Source organism: Anticarsia gemmatalis, chromosome 12 (genome assembly GCF_050436995.1).
Source record: "Anticarsia gemmatalis isolate Benzon Research Colony breed Stoneville strain chromosome 12, ilAntGemm2 primary, whole genome shotgun sequence".
NCBI classification, from domain to species: domain Eukaryota; kingdom Metazoa; phylum Arthropoda; class Insecta; order Lepidoptera; family Erebidae; genus Anticarsia; species Anticarsia gemmatalis.
Genome location: NC_134756.1, coordinates 8859287 through 8876330, shown reverse-complemented (window position 1 = coordinate 8876330; position 17044 = coordinate 8859287). Strand labels below are relative to the sequence as shown.

At 34.1% G+C, this 17044-nt stretch overlaps 1 protein-coding gene across 1 annotated transcript; it reads left to right on the top strand.

Annotated features, from left to right (window-relative positions):
- The first annotated feature begins 9121 nt into the window (after positions 1-9121).
- On the top strand, positions 9122-13215 carry LOC142977128 (trans-1,2-dihydrobenzene-1,2-diol dehydrogenase-like). The gene is made up of 6 exons (XM_076120857.1): positions 9122-9248; positions 9739-9943; positions 11040-11328; positions 11708-11954; positions 12293-12446; positions 12821-13215. The coding sequence occupies exons 1-6, from the start codon at positions 9234-9236 to the stop codon at positions 12952-12954; spliced, it is 1044 nt and encodes a 347-aa protein (XP_075976972.1). The 5' UTR covers positions 9122-9233; the 3' UTR covers positions 12955-13215.
- Positions 13216-17044: the final 3829 nt, after the last annotated feature.

Below are 17044 nucleotides of genomic sequence, written 5' to 3'. Positions count from 1 at the left end.
CTAAAGCATAACTTTACCTCGTTTCCAATTTTTAAAGTATACCACAGAGGACAAAAGTTGAAACTTTTAGATTTTCAAGCATAGTATCTTATAAGTTTTATAATACACGTTTTAAGAAGTTTAAATATTTCAAAAAACTGTTTACGACCAACCATAGCCACGGTTTACAGCTATTATAAAAAAGTACATACCTACGCTATCTAGTATCATATACTTGGGAAAGCATGTCGAACTCTGTAAGCTAAGCACATACGCACATGCCAATGTGAATAAGAAAAAAATAATATTAATGATAAACCATTCCTCATAACATTGCTGACGGTCGATGTAATTCGATTAAAACGTCGGGTGAACAAATTAGGTAACCTAACCTTTAATTTTCAATCGCGTTTAAGACCCGTTGCGTTATATTATGTGTACAGGTAGTCGCGAGAGTTTAAAAACGTTAAACTTTTCTTCGTCCAAAAAGATAGGGATTATGAATACTGCCAACTCCAATCCCATAGTCACACACAATAATAAACTGAAACGTCGAAATACGTACATAAAACTATAAAATACGGAATATAAACTACATTAAAGTCTTATAAAACAGTAGTTATTTGAATCGGTGGGGATGTTTGGGAAGTTTTAACTACTTAATTATACGATTGCGGCTTAAAACTTCACCGAGCTAATGATTAAATCGCTGAGCTCCAATTTAAATATCAAATTTTGAATGTGTTTTAGTGAGTAATCAAAGCTTTAATACTTTCCGTAACTTATTGAGTTCGACTCTAAAATTTCTAGAATTGCAGTAGTTAAATAGAACGGCGTGATAATTGAGTTAACGCTCGATCCTAATCTAGAATATTCTAGATAAAGTAGGCTTTATTATTCTACAAGGACCACTTTGTCATAACCTTGTCTCATGGTATATTTTAAATTTTAGAAATTATTACAGCCCATTATAACGCAAAGGAAATTATAACAACACCATAAAAAATACGTCATTCGCAGAACATGAAAAATAAATAATTTCTTGGTAAAACAATGCTCAATAAGGCCATCTATCTTTAAAAATGTTTCTTCTTCCTAAAATTTCTGCTCATCATCTTTAAAAATCATAGGAAATTGAGGTTAAAGAAAAAAGCCTCGATCATTTATGAACAAAAGAATTAACGACGCGCCCGTTATCAATGGCACCCTTTAGATATTGATGGCTCTTTAATGGCTTGTAAATCGACTCAGAAAGGAGTAGGTTTACCAAACCATTTTTTTATTACGAAGAAAAAAGATTTTCAAAGAGTATGTGATATATAATTTATGGAGCCGCATTAAGAAAGGGAGAATTCGATTGAGATATTGCCAAAGTACAAACGTATTTAGGTTGAATTATTAGCTGTAAGTTTGGTGTTAACTGTCGTTGTTTCTTTACTTTTACTTTTATGTGTAAAGTGCTGATTTATTGGTGCTAGAAACTTCTAAATGTAAACACGAATAGGTTTTGTTTTCTGAATAAATTCAATAAGATGAAAAGTGAAAAAAGTACAGCTTTCAAATAACAAAATTATGCTTTTAACAACAGAGATTTTCTCTTAACCATTTTACTAAACTTGGTACTGTCCCAGTGTACAGAAAACTTCTACCCCGTCTACAAAACCTGCTATCAATCTCAAGGTGACTGACTGACATAATGGTATATCAACGCAAAGTCCAAACCATTAGTATTCTCGGGCTGGGCATTCAGGAAGATATTATGACGTAGGCATCCTAAGAAAGGATTTTGATCAATTCTACCCCCAAGGGGATAAAACAATAAAATGAGACATACAATGCCATTTACTCATACGTTTAGTATGATGCGATTTAGTAGTATGCATAATTATAGTAAATATTAAAATGTCAGAGTGGAACTATTAAGTTGAGGTAGCTATTACCCTTACTCCTACACGGTAGTCTAAATGAAGTTGCAGAGTAAATGTTAATAACAGACTCACGTGCTAGGCTTAGAACTAGTCAAAATAGGATTGAAATGGATATAGTTCATGCTCTAGTTGCATATTAAAGTACCTAATAATCTCACTATAAAGCATTGTATTCTCTACATTCTGGCGGTTGTAGCCAGGCAAGCAATCTGTGGGGTAAGCAACGCGGTGCGGTCTTTTCCTAGATGTGTGTAGGCTTAGTGGTATTTGAACTAAGCGTCTCCATGCTACGGAGGGCGTTAATAATATACATAATCATATTTTTCTAGCGTCTTTACTCCTACATTAGACTTTTCTAATCTTCTAAAATTCCCATTTTTCACTCATTAACAACATTAAGACATTTATTCAGCTTAAATAAGTCTAACATTTTATAAAGGACTACAATTACATTAAAGACTATAATCAAAAACTTAAAAAGGATTCTTTGTAAACAATGCAGAAAATATTCAAATTCAATCTAAAACTCATCTGCTGTATAAATACAATTTTGTTAATATTGCATGTTCTCAGAATTTAATATCTGTCTGAAAAGTGAAATAAGAAAACTTATAAATTAATAAACTTTGATTACGGAATTGATCTGTCGTTTTCTGAAGATGTCTACGATAAATTTGTTTGTTCAGGTGTTGTATTTATTTTTTAAAAGTTGATGACCTTTGAAAAGCTAAGATTACCGACTAAGAACGTTGATAGTAGCTCGGTTATCTACCACTATCGAATATTGACAACCGGCTAGCTATCGAGAAATTTTGTATGGAAATCAATCAGCGCCACTAACGGAAGTCGTAGGAACTATTTTGGCAGTACATTTTAAATGTCAAACTTTCGATTCTCTACAGTATCGACTGCTGAGATTCGAGGTACAGGAGTGGACATTTAGTAGAAGTTTGTGGTATTGTGAAGTCGTAGGCACGTGGCCAGTGAAGCGCAGTAATCTTATTATCCTACCATCAAAGCATGCCTTGGGAGTTACGGTCAATTTACCTTACATTCTCTAGCACTTCTGTGTTGCCATTAACGTGGATGTCATTTGAGTGTATTTCATATTAATTCTATATTAATTTAGATTAATCAGAAAATAAATTGAAGAGGCTCCCATAAAAATAATGCTTTTTTTTATGTTTTTTCGATAACATAAAATTTATATGATTCTTACGTTATATGATGTAATTATTGAAGAAAAATATGCTAGAAAAGTGAAATCTGCAACCACACACTCACATTTAATTCAGGTCAAACCAAATAAGAAAAACCTCTTCAGAAACGTTCGTAAACATGTTCAAAGCCGCGTAAAAGCTCGTAAAGGTCGCGGAAGTCCTATAAGAACACACATCGTCATGACAAACGAGTTTCCCCGAGTAAATGTCATAAACAAAAGGTGCCGTAAAGGTGGGACGATAAACTCTTTGTAAAGAAAGTGTAAAAGGCTAGCCTATAGCGGCTATAACCGTGTGTATTGGATGAAATATGAAGTGGCTGGACGTTTTTGATGAGCCTGCTTTATGTCCAAGTGGGGATCAAGTGCTGTTTTGATAACGGTGTTAGCAAATTTGCGGCTAATCTTGTATCATATTTTATGGTTGGTGTCCTTTCGATGTATTTTTTTTATGTGCGAAATAAAAAAAATAAGAGTACCTAGCTACCTTACATGTTGCTAATTGTTCCTTTTATTTGTCTTTGGTCGGTTCTTTTCCGTATTGTTAAGCAAAGAAAATAATTGGAATTGTAAAATTGTGGTTTGTTTCTTTGTTGTTTATATTTTATTAATGTTGTTTTACAGACTTTTCTAACACCATAACTTTAGATTGGCATACATTGAGTTAAGAAGCTACGACAGAAAAGTTATTTGCGCAAGTGGAAACTAAATTACCAACCATTAAGTTTTATTTCTGACCACAGTCCACATGACTTTAATAGTTATTTACATACAGCTCTGAAAAACTATTAAACATTAATATATTACTTCTAATATATAAGTTTTACAATTTGTGATATATTTCCCTAGAGTTTTGCCATACCCTTCTTGTTTAACTATCATCATTTTGTATGAAACGACACTGTTTATGAGTGAGCGCCATAAAGTATGATGTAAAAATTACTGACTACATACGCACATACTATCTATACTAATATCATAAATGCGAGTCTCTATGTCTTTCACGTTATATCAGCTTAACTGCTGAACAGATTCCAATGAAAGTTAGCCAGACGATAAATAAAGATTTTGGATCAAACAATGTAATTTTTTCCAAACAACCTCTTAGAGGCTTCAGGTAGGGAGTGAAAGTGTTTGCGAGCAACGCCGAGTGTGTCACCTAGCACCTAGGCGCTAGTCATATTGTTGATAATGATATGACACTGTATTATTATTAGTAAGCACCAAAGTTATGGGTGCGACTTTAAAACTAGAAATTTACCCATCATTTACGATGTATTTCTTATTGCTATAGTTTTAAGGCAGTTTTATTATAAGTATACCTACTTAATACTCTTATTTTAACGTCAAGTATGTTTTATGTTTTTCGTTTAAGCAGGAGGTACTTCAAAATGATGTTGGTGGTATATCGAGGACAATACTTAAATTTTCATAGTTTATTGTTTATTTTACAACTGAAATTATTACATTGCCTGAGTACTTACTAAAACATACAATATAATTAGTTGTGCGTTTTTGTATAAATAAAATATACTATCGACTACAGACAATCAAAAAATGTTGTATGAAAATCAAAAAATGTTGTATAGCGGGCGCCATAGTAACCATGTTTACAATACTTTTTAAATATCAAGCTTTCGATACTCGATTGTAGCGTAAAGAAACGTGCTACAGATGTAAGCACTAATTACTAACTTTCTTGTAACCTGCTTGAGAATTCAAGCTCAATTCATTGCACAGTACCAAACAAAAGAATGAAAAAAGAGCTTTACTTCGTGCTTTTCGTTTAAAGCAATATTTTACGTGGCAGATGTTTTGTAGCAATTTCGTAACAGTGGAGGTTTTTGTGATATTTAAATTAAAGTTTGTTATAGCCTTGGAGTCTGTTTCTGTCTTAGTGTTTTGAGTCAAAGTTTCCCCAATCTATATGCAGTGTACAATAGCGATCAACCTGCGTTGACTCATTTCCGTAAGATTTTCGGAATAAAATCTATTGTATGTCCTTTATTGAGTTTAAAATTATCTTTGTATAAAATTATGAGCATCCAAATCAGTTCATTGGTCAGTCACTAAAAAGAGACAGACGGAGTTAATCTCGCATAAACACATTACTAGCGATACCTTCATTTTTTGTTTTTGGATAGACTCTTAAATAACATGTGCATGGAGAGTACCATAACTTTTTCTAAGGCGTCACAAAACGTACTACATATTCTTTAAGACCCACTCAACAAATACAGGGTCTTGGAATATTTTATTCGTTCAGACCTATATAAATCTAAGAACGTGATTATCCTTTCTACAAAGATTAACGGGCGCAATAAACTACACTAAATGAACAATCAATAATTCATGAAAAGGGACACGGGGGCTATTATTAATTGTCTTATTATACGACCTGGGATTCTTGTCTAGAAAGTTGTATGCGTATAATTTCTAGACCAAGCCTAATGTGTCACACTCGGCCCGTGATTTACGCGTCTAGAACTCACTCAATTTGAAAGTAGTATAAATTTTCTTTTGAGTTACATGTAATAGTATATGTTTGAGTAACAAAGGTCTGGCAGTTGATGTAGTGAAAAATATAGTTTCAGATTCGAAGGAAGATAGGGTTAAAGGTATTCAAATCCAAAGTAATATTTGAATTGTACGTGCTGTATGATTAAATACGTCATAATTTGACTGTAAACGGGTCTTTAGTGAATCGGAGCGAACGGACCGCAAGGATGTGTTGCTTTGTATTAATTTCTGTGGCAACAAATTGCCGGTCCAGTGGACGCAGTATCATATTGTTAACCGAAGTTGACTTTAATAACTTCTGCATAATAATAAATATTATAAGCAAAACTTTTTTATTTTTCCAGCCGTCTGCACGCATGACGTATAACTTATCCGAGCTTCATATACTTGCGACACAATATCCAACCCTCAAGCTTATTTAATCCGATATTGAGATGTATATTTTATTTATTTGATTGAGGGAAAGTCAATATTTGTTTGAAAAAGACGCTGGGGTTATTGAGTGCAGACACGTATAGCAAACAGCGAGTGGGAACTTTCTGTTTGATATACGTGGTCTCACACTAGATGGTTCTACGACCCGGTGACAGTAAAGAACGCTAGTTCTATATGACTTTTCAGCTTTGTAAGGAATACTAAACGTTTAGATTATTTTATTTACAATCCAGCCTTTTTTCCAACTATGTTGTAGTCGGCTTCCATTCTCACTGGATGCAACTAAATACGGCTGTATTTTACACGGAGCGACTGCCTATCAGTTACCTACGATCAGGCTATCTGGGCTATAACACGATGTCCTTCGGTAGGACTGGTTTCAGACTTTCAAGCTTCTGACTATTAAATTAAATGTTTAGCTTATTTTACTAGTTACAAAGTAGTATGGATTAAATCAATAAATTTGCAAATGTTACTTTTAGCTATCGATTATTATCTTAACGCTTGAGCCTTGAGTAATAAATTTTCTTGACAAAACTAAGTAGCAAAAAAATAAATTTTCCTAAGTTCAAGTACAAGATCTGTATAATACGTAGATTTTAGTAGCTAGTCTTTCATTCGAACCACATCATAGTCTTAATATTAGGTCGGGGAAAAAGTCTTTTCGCATTATAGTATGTATGAACTTGTAATAAAATCTCATTAGGTTTCTTTCAGTGACCTCGTGAGGTACCCAAATATCGAGCTTTTATGTGCTTTTAAGTTCATACATGGTACCATAATGCGAAAAGACTTTTTCCCCGAGCTAATAATATCGTGTTTAAAAAACCACTCTGGTTCTTCCATTATTCAGCTTTGAAGGCATAAGAGATGATATAACAATTTTATTATCACGGCCTCATAAACTTTTGTTGTCACCAGTATCGAGTTTTTGATGAAAAGGTCAATTCCGACAGTTGGCAGTTAAGCGTGGTGTCAGTTCACTTATTTAAGTGACGCGGACACAATAGACAGGTTTGACCCCCGATTTAATTAAGTTTATATTGCGAATAACCTGATAAGGAACCTAGATAATGTTGTGTTAAAATAGTAATTTACTGTTCGTTCCAGATTCTGAAATTAACGTTTATTATCTGTTTCTTATAAAGACAACTCTAGCAGTATGACTTGCCCTTGTGTCGCGGGGGCATTTACAAACATACAAACAATGGAAACAAAGTACAACCAAACCCAAAACAACTATTTGTGGATCGCACAAATATTTGTTCCGAGTAGGAATTGACCCCAAGACCTCTCGACGCTCTGGTAGTGGCGTGCTGACCATCTTAATTACTGCGCCACGGATGCCGTGTTTTCTCGTTAACTCTCCATTATTTAACCCAAAGCTTATGAAATAGATGAGTAATGAATTAATACGCAAACTAAAACAATATCTTTTAAGTACCTTATTAATACCTACGCTTACGCAGGTATGTCACTGAATACATAACAGCGAAGCTCTATAAAGGAAAATTTACAGGAATTACAAATTAATATAAAATTTGCGCAGTGATCATAGCGTGTAAGGTAAATTTCGAATTATATTTTATTCGTGGCATTGGAGCCGAATAGATATTGACAGAATATTACGACATTTTGTAATAATTTCGTGGAATTTTGTGACATTCGTTACATTACATCTTATGCTAATGTTTTGAAATTAAATTAGACCTCTTTCTCTTACGGCTTAGCTATGAGCAAAAACTTGTGTATTATTTCGATTGTCATCTATACTAATATTATAAAGCTGAAGAGTTTGTTTGTTTGATTGTTTGTTTGTTTGTTTGTTTGTTTAAACGCGCTAATCTCAGGAACTACTGGTTCGATTTGAAAAATTCTTACACTGTTAGATAGCCCATTATCATCACGCTACAACCAATAGGAGCAGAGAACCAGTAAAAAATGTTACAAAAACGGGGAAAATTATGACCCATTCTCTCTTATGTGACGCAAGCTAAGTTGCGCGGGTCGGCTAGTGTATTATAATCAAAGAAAAAGAATATTTGGTGACATTTGTCCTGTAAAGGCAAATTTGTTTTCCCATAAAACTATCATTAACTTCTTCGTGACGTATTTGACTGACAAGTCAAATATGTCACGAAGTTAATGTTACTTTAGCCCCATACTTTGACTGTTACTTTTGATAAAAAAAACTGGCCGTAGATCTCACTCTACAGATTCTTACTGCGGTTAATTGCAAATATGTAGAATTAATCCGTAAAACGTTATATACATTATTCTTTAAGACAAATAGCATCGGTAACTTCATGTAAGTCGGTTAAAACATCGTTACGACATGCAATTGACAATATTAATAGGTTCCATAAGATATTGCAAGAGGTTAGTAGGTCTTTGTAGAAACCATTGGATTTTGGTCGTACGCCAAAATATTGAGCTTAAATAGGAAAAATGGGCTGTAGACGCCATTATTTAAATTAAATGGTTATTTACAGATGGCATTGGTAGATAAGTTTTTAGGTCGAGTACTTGACAAGCGGAATGTCTTAATAACAACAATTCATATCTACATTAATATTAAGAAAGTTTGACTGCCTGTTATGCTTTCACAGTTAAGTTATTGAACGGATTTTCATGAAAATCGGCATGGATAAGTTAAGCAATGCAATAAATGATGAGGGAAGGGATTATAATTACATAATTAAATAGTTCGTCGACACCTCAAAGTTACATTATAATATATTATATGAATTGGCTAACCAGATAACTATAAAAAAAATCTATGTATAATTGAATATCTTCTCAGCGCCTCTAGCGGGCGCCGTGTGAAAAATTTCTGCAGTTCATTATAAATTTCAAATTCACTGTACTCAATATTATCATTTGAAGTGCATCGCACTGCAGTAGATATAACAATTCAATAGATATCGTGTTATTTATAACACTTATAACTATCTAATGATAGTTATCTTCGTTGACTTATTCATAGATACTATAATAATTTATAGTATCTATGAATAAGTTGTTTAGCAGTCAGTCCACTTCAATTATCAGTACTCAAAACGATAGAGAGATGGCAAGCTTGTTGTTTGATTACTTCTATAATTTATTTTATAAAGTTTGCACGTATATCTAGTAGTGATTGACCATTTAATATGTCGAGTAAAACGGTAAGTAGAAATGTATCAAAGTGGTTTTTGTCTTTGCTATTTAACAAAGTTGAACCTAAGATCCTTAACCCAGTGATCTCTGAAACATCACATATCATAATTTTATAAATGAAAATATAAAATTGGTTGTAAAATTAATTATGCCTCTTTCTCACCTAGAAATATTCGTCTAGGAGTTTTTGTTAAACACGCTTCTTTCCCTTCGATCCCAAATAGTGCAATTGTTTGTAGTTACACCAAGTGTTAGAACCTTACGCGAGAATAGAACCTGGTATGTGCGGTTTTACTATTACATTTTTTTATGCATGTTAAGTGATTAGTACTTAACCGGCGGTCCTGTATGACAAGATGTATGGACGTGAGTGAGGCAAAGGAAGTTTTTAATGATGGTCCCAAGTGGCGTTCTTTGGTCTCTGCCTACCCCTATCATAAAGTGACGTGATGACATGTATGTCTGTTAACCGATTTTCTCATTGTTTTTTACTTGTAGAAGACTTTACGCTGGGGCATCGTGACGGCCGGTAAGATCTGCAATGACTTCGTGAACGCTTTCAACTCGTACCCCGACAAGGGAGACCAGGTCATCATGGCTGTAGCTGCGAGGAATATGGATAGCGCTGCACAGTTCGCCGTAACTCGTAACATACCTAAAGTATACGATTCCTATCAAGTTATGGCTGAAAGCGATGATATTGGTAAGATTAACTTGTTATTTTACGAATTTATTATAGGTACCATTTTCGTATTTATATAATATAGTTATAAGATATTATAACCCACTACTAACTTGGTAATAGGTTTGGGTTCGAGAATCTCGTTTCGGAAGGAAGAGAGAGAAACCTTTAGGCCAATACGATGACCAATTGCGAGTTAGCAACTTTGCCAGACTTTGCTCAAGGATGCGTGGCTTCATCACGATTTTTCCCTAAGCCGGTGGCAACAAAAATACACATAAAACTTCGGAAACTCATATTATGTGTGTCATATTAAATTCAATCTCCCGGCCGCTTGCAAGGAAGGCGATCACTTCGACTATTACTGCTCGACTCTTTGACTATTAACTTAACTATAAAATAGGTATCTATAACGTAAACCACTCAAGTTGTTCTGTAGTTATTGAATATTATTGTAAAGAGTATTGTTTACTGTAGTAACGAGTTCCAAGGCCTACTTTATCATGATTATGCTTGTCTTAACGACTCTCGACTATCTCGGTAATACGAAGTGGCGTAAAATAGAATGTTTCTAGTAATAACTAAGTGTATGTACTTTAGAATACGTGATAAGGTTACATATTAATAATTATACATACGTATTAGAACTAGGTACTTACTTCCATTCATCAGCATTAAAGATAATAGGTACTATGAACATAGCTCTAAACATTTGCTTTATTTTATTTTCCTTTAAAATCTGTTCTAAAAGTATGCACATAACATTCGGCCAAACAATAATTTTGTCATATTTTTTTCTGCCTTACAAATACCCAGCTTAAAGAGATTTTGCCAAATGCATTAATGCCAATTAGTTTCGGACCATTAATGTTCTGTCATACTATTATATATGGATGTTTGTTACTCCTCCACGCAAATACTACTGAACCGATTACAATGAAATTTGGTATATAGGTAGCTGAAGACCTAAAATAACACATAGGCTACTTTTTATTCCGAACTTCCCGAGGGATCGGGATTTACACAGAAAGGGTTTCCACGCAGACAAAGTCGCGGGGGGCCTCTAGTATACCATATAGAGAGGCCAAAGTTTCAACGAAGTTGTATCCATTTTCAGACGTTGTCTACATCGGCGCGTTAAATCCATACCACTATGAACTCTCAAAACTTTACCTGGAGAACGGTAAACACGTGTTATGCGAGAAGCCATTCTGCATGAACGAAAAGCAAGCGGCCAGTCTGATCAGTATTGCTAAGAGTAAGAAGTTATTCCTAATGGAAGGAGTTTGGTCCCGATTTTCTCCCGCTTACTTAGATATGGAGAAGGAAATCAATGCGGGGAAAATTGGAGATGTTAGGTTCTTTGAAGTGAACTTCGGGATTTGCAGTGATGCTGAAAGGATCAAGTAAGTTAACCGGCCAGTTATTCTACTTTGTTCCGCAATGATATTCCCTATTGATCCTTTCGTACATACACAAATGTAGATACATCAAGAAATTTTACCTTGTGTAAATGAGTTTCCTTGTTTTGTATAGTTTGACTGTCGACACTTATATACAGTTGATATCTGGTCTGCGTCTCATGTACTATGGATTTAGTGAACTAATTCAAAGAATTGGAAAGATGTCGTGATTGATAGATACATTTCGTAAGTTTTTTCGGCCCATACATCTTAGTGTTTTCCTAATATTCTAGGTTTTTTAGCGACACTAAATATTGCACTAAATTTCAAAACGAGAGGTTCTCGTGAGATATGATTATTTTATATCTTTTCCTTCTTTCAGCAAAAAAGAGTTCGGCGGGAGCGCTCTCCTGGACATCGGCATCTACGTTCTCCAAATAGCCTTATTCATATTCAAAGAAGAGCCAACCAAAGTGACTGCTGTTGGCACATTGAATGATCAAGGAGTGGACATATCGGAGACTATTATCTTGGAGTTTGAGGGTGGACGCCGCGCAGTGCTCAATACACATACTCAACAGCAGTTGAGGAATCAGGCGACAGTGTATGGGACGAAGGGAAGAATAACAGTAAGATAACATTACTTTGGAATCCTAAGTTTTTTTTTTAATTCATTCAGAACCTGAATGTTTGGTGACGAGGTAACATAAGAACCTTTTTTTTGGTTACACATTACTGTCCCACTGCTGGGCAATGGGCTGGGCTCCAATCTCGGAATGAGTAAGTAGTTTAGGCTTCTGTAAACCACGCTGGCTAACTGCGGCGAGGACTTTTCATTCCTTTTAAAACTGTTTTATAGAACTCTCAGGCACAAAGTTTCATCGTGATATTTTCCTTCATCTTAGCAACAAATGATACCTACTTATATCGTTCCAGGTTCTTTTAAATACTTTGGTTTTGTTTTTAGTTGAATCAGCCGTTCCATTTCCCAAATGAGATGATTTTATCAGATGGAACAGTGAAGAGATACGAGCTGCACACATCACCTATTCCGTATAACTTCGAGAACAGTGCTGGATTGGTGTTCGAAGCTATTGAAGTCGCGAAGTGTATTAATCTAGGTATAATCTATACTGTTATTATTAAGAGAAAACTGACGACTGAGAAAACTCACAAAATTTTCAATGACGCTCGAAAGTATTTTTTTCTTTACTGTACACGCCAAAGTGACAAAGATAGCAAGATAGCTTAACAATTGCTAAACATGAAGAACCACTTCTACCCTCGGCCTTAAGAGTATATATGAATAGGCTTATTTTTCTCTTTAATCCCATTACATAGTAGAAAAAAACTTCAGTCATTTAAAATGTGCATTATACGAGATGAACAAGTATTATGGGGTTGTTTGTGTAATTTAGCTAAAGCTACCCACTGCGTAATAAGTATACTTGAGAACTAGGTACGAATTTAAAACGCGTTATTGTTATACTTGCAGGTTTGCTAGAATCTCCTCGTATGACACACAAGGAAAGCATTCTATTTGCTAAAATTGAAGATAATATTCGCAGACAATTGGGAGTACACTTCGACGAAGATGACAAAAACTATGGCTTAGTTACATTTTTATAAGATTAATTCATTATGTCAGTTTAAATAAACCATTTTGGTCGACATTTTCTTATCATGTTGTAAAATTAATAAATATTATTATTTTCGTCAATTATTTTAACTATAGGTAAGCTTTCAATAGGTCCCTTTACACACACGCTCTTTCGCGCGTGAAACAACAACGGAAAGAGCTAAAATACGCTCTTTCCTTTGGTCTTACACGCGCAATAGATCGTGTATGTAATGTCACCTACTGTTATGTATCAGAATTGTAACAAAAACAATATAGGCTGAAACAATATAATACCTACCTACGAGTATAAAATCGACGAATAAACAGATTTTCAATGAAACGGCTATTTATTTTACGGAATTCAAGCTATTCATCACTTCACGGACCGCTAAGAGCAGTACAAATTGTACTAAATCGCGTTCATCTGGTACAAATCCTGTCTGTCGAACGACTAATCCTATACAAGGCACAATAAGGGCCGTTCTGTGGTAAGCAGCGGAGATTAAGTCCTTCTGAAAATGGGACAAAGTGGAAGACAGACCTACTTAGTGATATATTGAGGCGCTCATAGCCAGTTGCGCTCACCGGTCGGTAAACGATCTGTGGGTTAAGCAACCCTTGGCGCGGTCATTCTATAGATGGGTGACCGCATAGTGGTATTTGAACTGAGCGTCTCTGTGCTTCGGAGGGCACGTAAAAAGTCGGTCCCAGTTGTTGTCTTCTAAGATAACAGTCGTTAAGCCATGTCAAAGGCCTTTTGGGCGGCTTGAACAACTTTCACACCAGGTTGACCACTAACCATAGACAGAATAGATTATAGGTACTATTTATTTCAAGTACTTACATTTCGCCTGTTCATTGGTCTTAGTTTTCTAATGTAAGTAAAAAACCATGAGCTGGTTTCTAGGTTTCTGAAGAGGGAAGAATTTTCCCTTAATATACAACTGATAAATACTTTGTTGAGTTAAACTTCCATTGAAGAAAAAAAAAATTAAAGTCAACATTTTTTATATTATAATTTCACAACGTTAATTGGAAAGAGCCGGTTACATAAGTAGGAGCCCACGTTCATTAGCAAAAATCAACTGATTAAATACGAAAATTATTAATTTTACAAAATATTTTACCCGAAACACGTGTCGAATTTTAACTGTTGCTTACTCTTATGAATATCTATTTGAGAATATAAGAGGAAATAAAATAATAATATTTTCAATGATAGGTTTGCTTTTACACATTTTGTAATACTTTGTAAAATATTAATAGACATAGATTTATTTTAACCCGTTACTGTCCCACTGCAGGGCAAGGGTCTCCTCTCAAACGAGGGAGAGGGCAGGTTTGCTCTCACGGTCAAGGAAAACATCGTGAGAAAACTTTGCATGCCTAAAATTTGTTTAATACATTTATTGAGGGCATGCAAAGACTCCAACCCACACTTGGCCAGCGTGATGGACTCAAGACAAATAATAATATTATTAAAATAGTAAAATATACTCAGCAGAGAAATATATTCAGCGAAAATTACGCGTACAAAATTCTTAAAGTTATTTTAATAAAGTTTTGAAAGGGAAGAAGAAGTATAAATCTTGCGGCAAGTACGAATACTTCAACATAAATATAAAGACGTAAAGTACTAGCCAAAGTTATAATGTAACCACCATTATTTTATTCCGGGAATTATAATTTGTTCCGTTTTATTCCCTTCAGAACTGCAACAACTCGACGGTACTGTTACATTTTCATGATGATGATGATTTATTACCTTTAAAGTAGAACACTCGTATAATATTCCTCATTTAAGCAATAATTGCAAAGTATTCATTATGTTAATAAGCCCTAAAGACTCACAAAAACTGAAATATTCATGAAATTAATACCTGTTTCATAGAAATGGACATTCTAAATTATAGTCATTTACATTTGTAAATTGGCGTGAAAGTTGTTTACGGGTAACGAGCCTAATTTGAATTACTTATCCTTATTTAAATGTTAATGCTAGAAGTAAAATACTAGATTTCTTTTGAAATCCAATTTATTGCCTAAATAACTAAAACTGACATTTATCAGTATGTCTGTAGCACGATCCTGTACTATTATCGAGTATCGACAACAGGCTAGCTTTCAATTTTTTTTATGAAAACCTTATAAGCGCCTCTAGCTGACGTCGGAGAAACTATTTTTGCATTCCATTTTAAACAAGCTCTCGATACTCGATGGTTACGATTGTAGAAAATCACACTACTGTTGGCAGCTTTCTTCCCGGAAAAACGCTTATTAGCGATCTAATTACAAATACTGAATTTGTATTTGTCAATTTCTAAGAAACATTCACTCAATCAATTGAATAAGATCAGTGAAATAAACTTTCGGGATTTCCCACAAGTACACTCCAATATTGATTTCCGTAGTTCATAAAACATTTATTTAAACGAAGCCAATATTCATACATTGATTGGCAATAAATGGAAATTAAATTATCTTCAAGACTCAGAACTCCAAAGTACCAATACTTTTATATTAATCGTAATGTACATTTATTTCTGTATTTGTAAGTACATACACGTGTATTTCTTTATTATTATTACAAAAATACTTATTCACTGTTCTACAGTCAGTGTACTATCCAGTATCGTGAGTGGCATTTGAAATGTACCTCAGAATTAGTTCGTCCGGTACCCATATTGTAAGTAAAATTACTTATCAATTTTCATATAAAATCTTTTGGTAGCTGATTAGTACAGTAATAGGAAATCATCCTTCAAATAAATATATGTTTTTTTTTTATCTGATGGATGATGCTCAGTCTAAAAACCGCTTAACTTATGAGTTGTCATCGATTTAGTACGAACATTGAGGGATGCAATACTCCGGCTTTAACCGGCCAACGATTGAGTGATTTGAGCTTTGTCGGCACGTTCTACCAAATTGGAGAACACAATACAAACAGGATTTTGAATGTAATTCGTTTTGTTTGCGCTTTATACGAATCCGAATGAAATTTAAAAGAACAATGAATATGTTTGTAGATAAGCCGCTTAACGAACTCGGATATTTGAGAAATTGATAAAGATACGTGTTTTGCATTTAGAGCGTCACATATACATAGATGTAAATTGCACATATTTAATTATTATATTAATTAATTTGCAGCAATAAATGATGTGACGACCTAGACGCATTTGATGGGGATTGAACACAGAAATCAAATAATAGGAATAACTGAAAAAATGGGAGAGGCCTTTGCCCAGCAGTGAGACAGTACAGGCAAACAAAAACAAATTGATCAGCTTTTAAGTTCACCATTTTTACGTAGTTTCTCGAAAGCGGGTTCATTTATTACTGCGAATGTGATTGCGGCACTCATTGCGGTTCCCGGACCAGCTTTTATGATCCAATTTTTACTAACATGTGTTTCGACACACACAGACCATATCAACATGCACAAAATTGTGTTTAGTTTTCTTTGGCACGAGTACCACTATCTTTCCTTAGACCCACCGTAATAATATTATTATGGAATAAGTACTACTATCTTTCCTTAGATCCAACGTAATAATATGAAATAAAAATATTGATTGTCTTCTTTTATATCGGTCATGGTTATTATTTATAGCCAATGTCATACACATAATTCACAAAAAAAAACTTTTTAATGTCAAATATTTAACCACTTAAATTATTTTTTTAAAGATGTGTATTCACGCACGAATTATAAGTTGTACTAAAACTTACTACGATAAACATGAAGAATGTTTACATCTAGCATCTAACTAAAGTCTAGATTACTTATAATACCTAAAAAATATGTGTTATCTCAAGTCGAGCTGTTCAATTTTCCGTGAAATCATCGATAACTGAGGGGGCAGTATTTCCGGCAAGAGACAGCTTCTGTCACGTAATAGTTATTTGGGTCAAGGCTTCCCTATCATTTCGACATTTTAATTATATTGCTCTCCCGTCCAAATTTTCTATCTAATAAAATGTGGGAAACTCTAAGATAATCGCGATATTAATCTGAGATGAAAATAAAAAATACAATCTCTAAATATGTATTTGGTAATGTAATTTTTAATAAATGGTAATTTATTGTCATAT

What these genes read in the sequence shown, in the direction of transcription:
- LOC142977128 (XM_076120857.1), top strand. An exon ending in GGCTGAAAGCGATGATATTG is followed by an intron (nt 9,944 to 11,039) that starts GTAAGATTAACT and finishes ATCCATTTTCAG; the next exon opens with ACGTTGTCTACATCGGCGCG. An exon ending in AGTGATGCTGAAAGGATCAA is followed by an intron (nt 11,329 to 11,707) that starts GTAAGTTAACCG and finishes TCCTTCTTTCAG; the next exon opens with CAAAAAAGAGTTCGGCGGGA.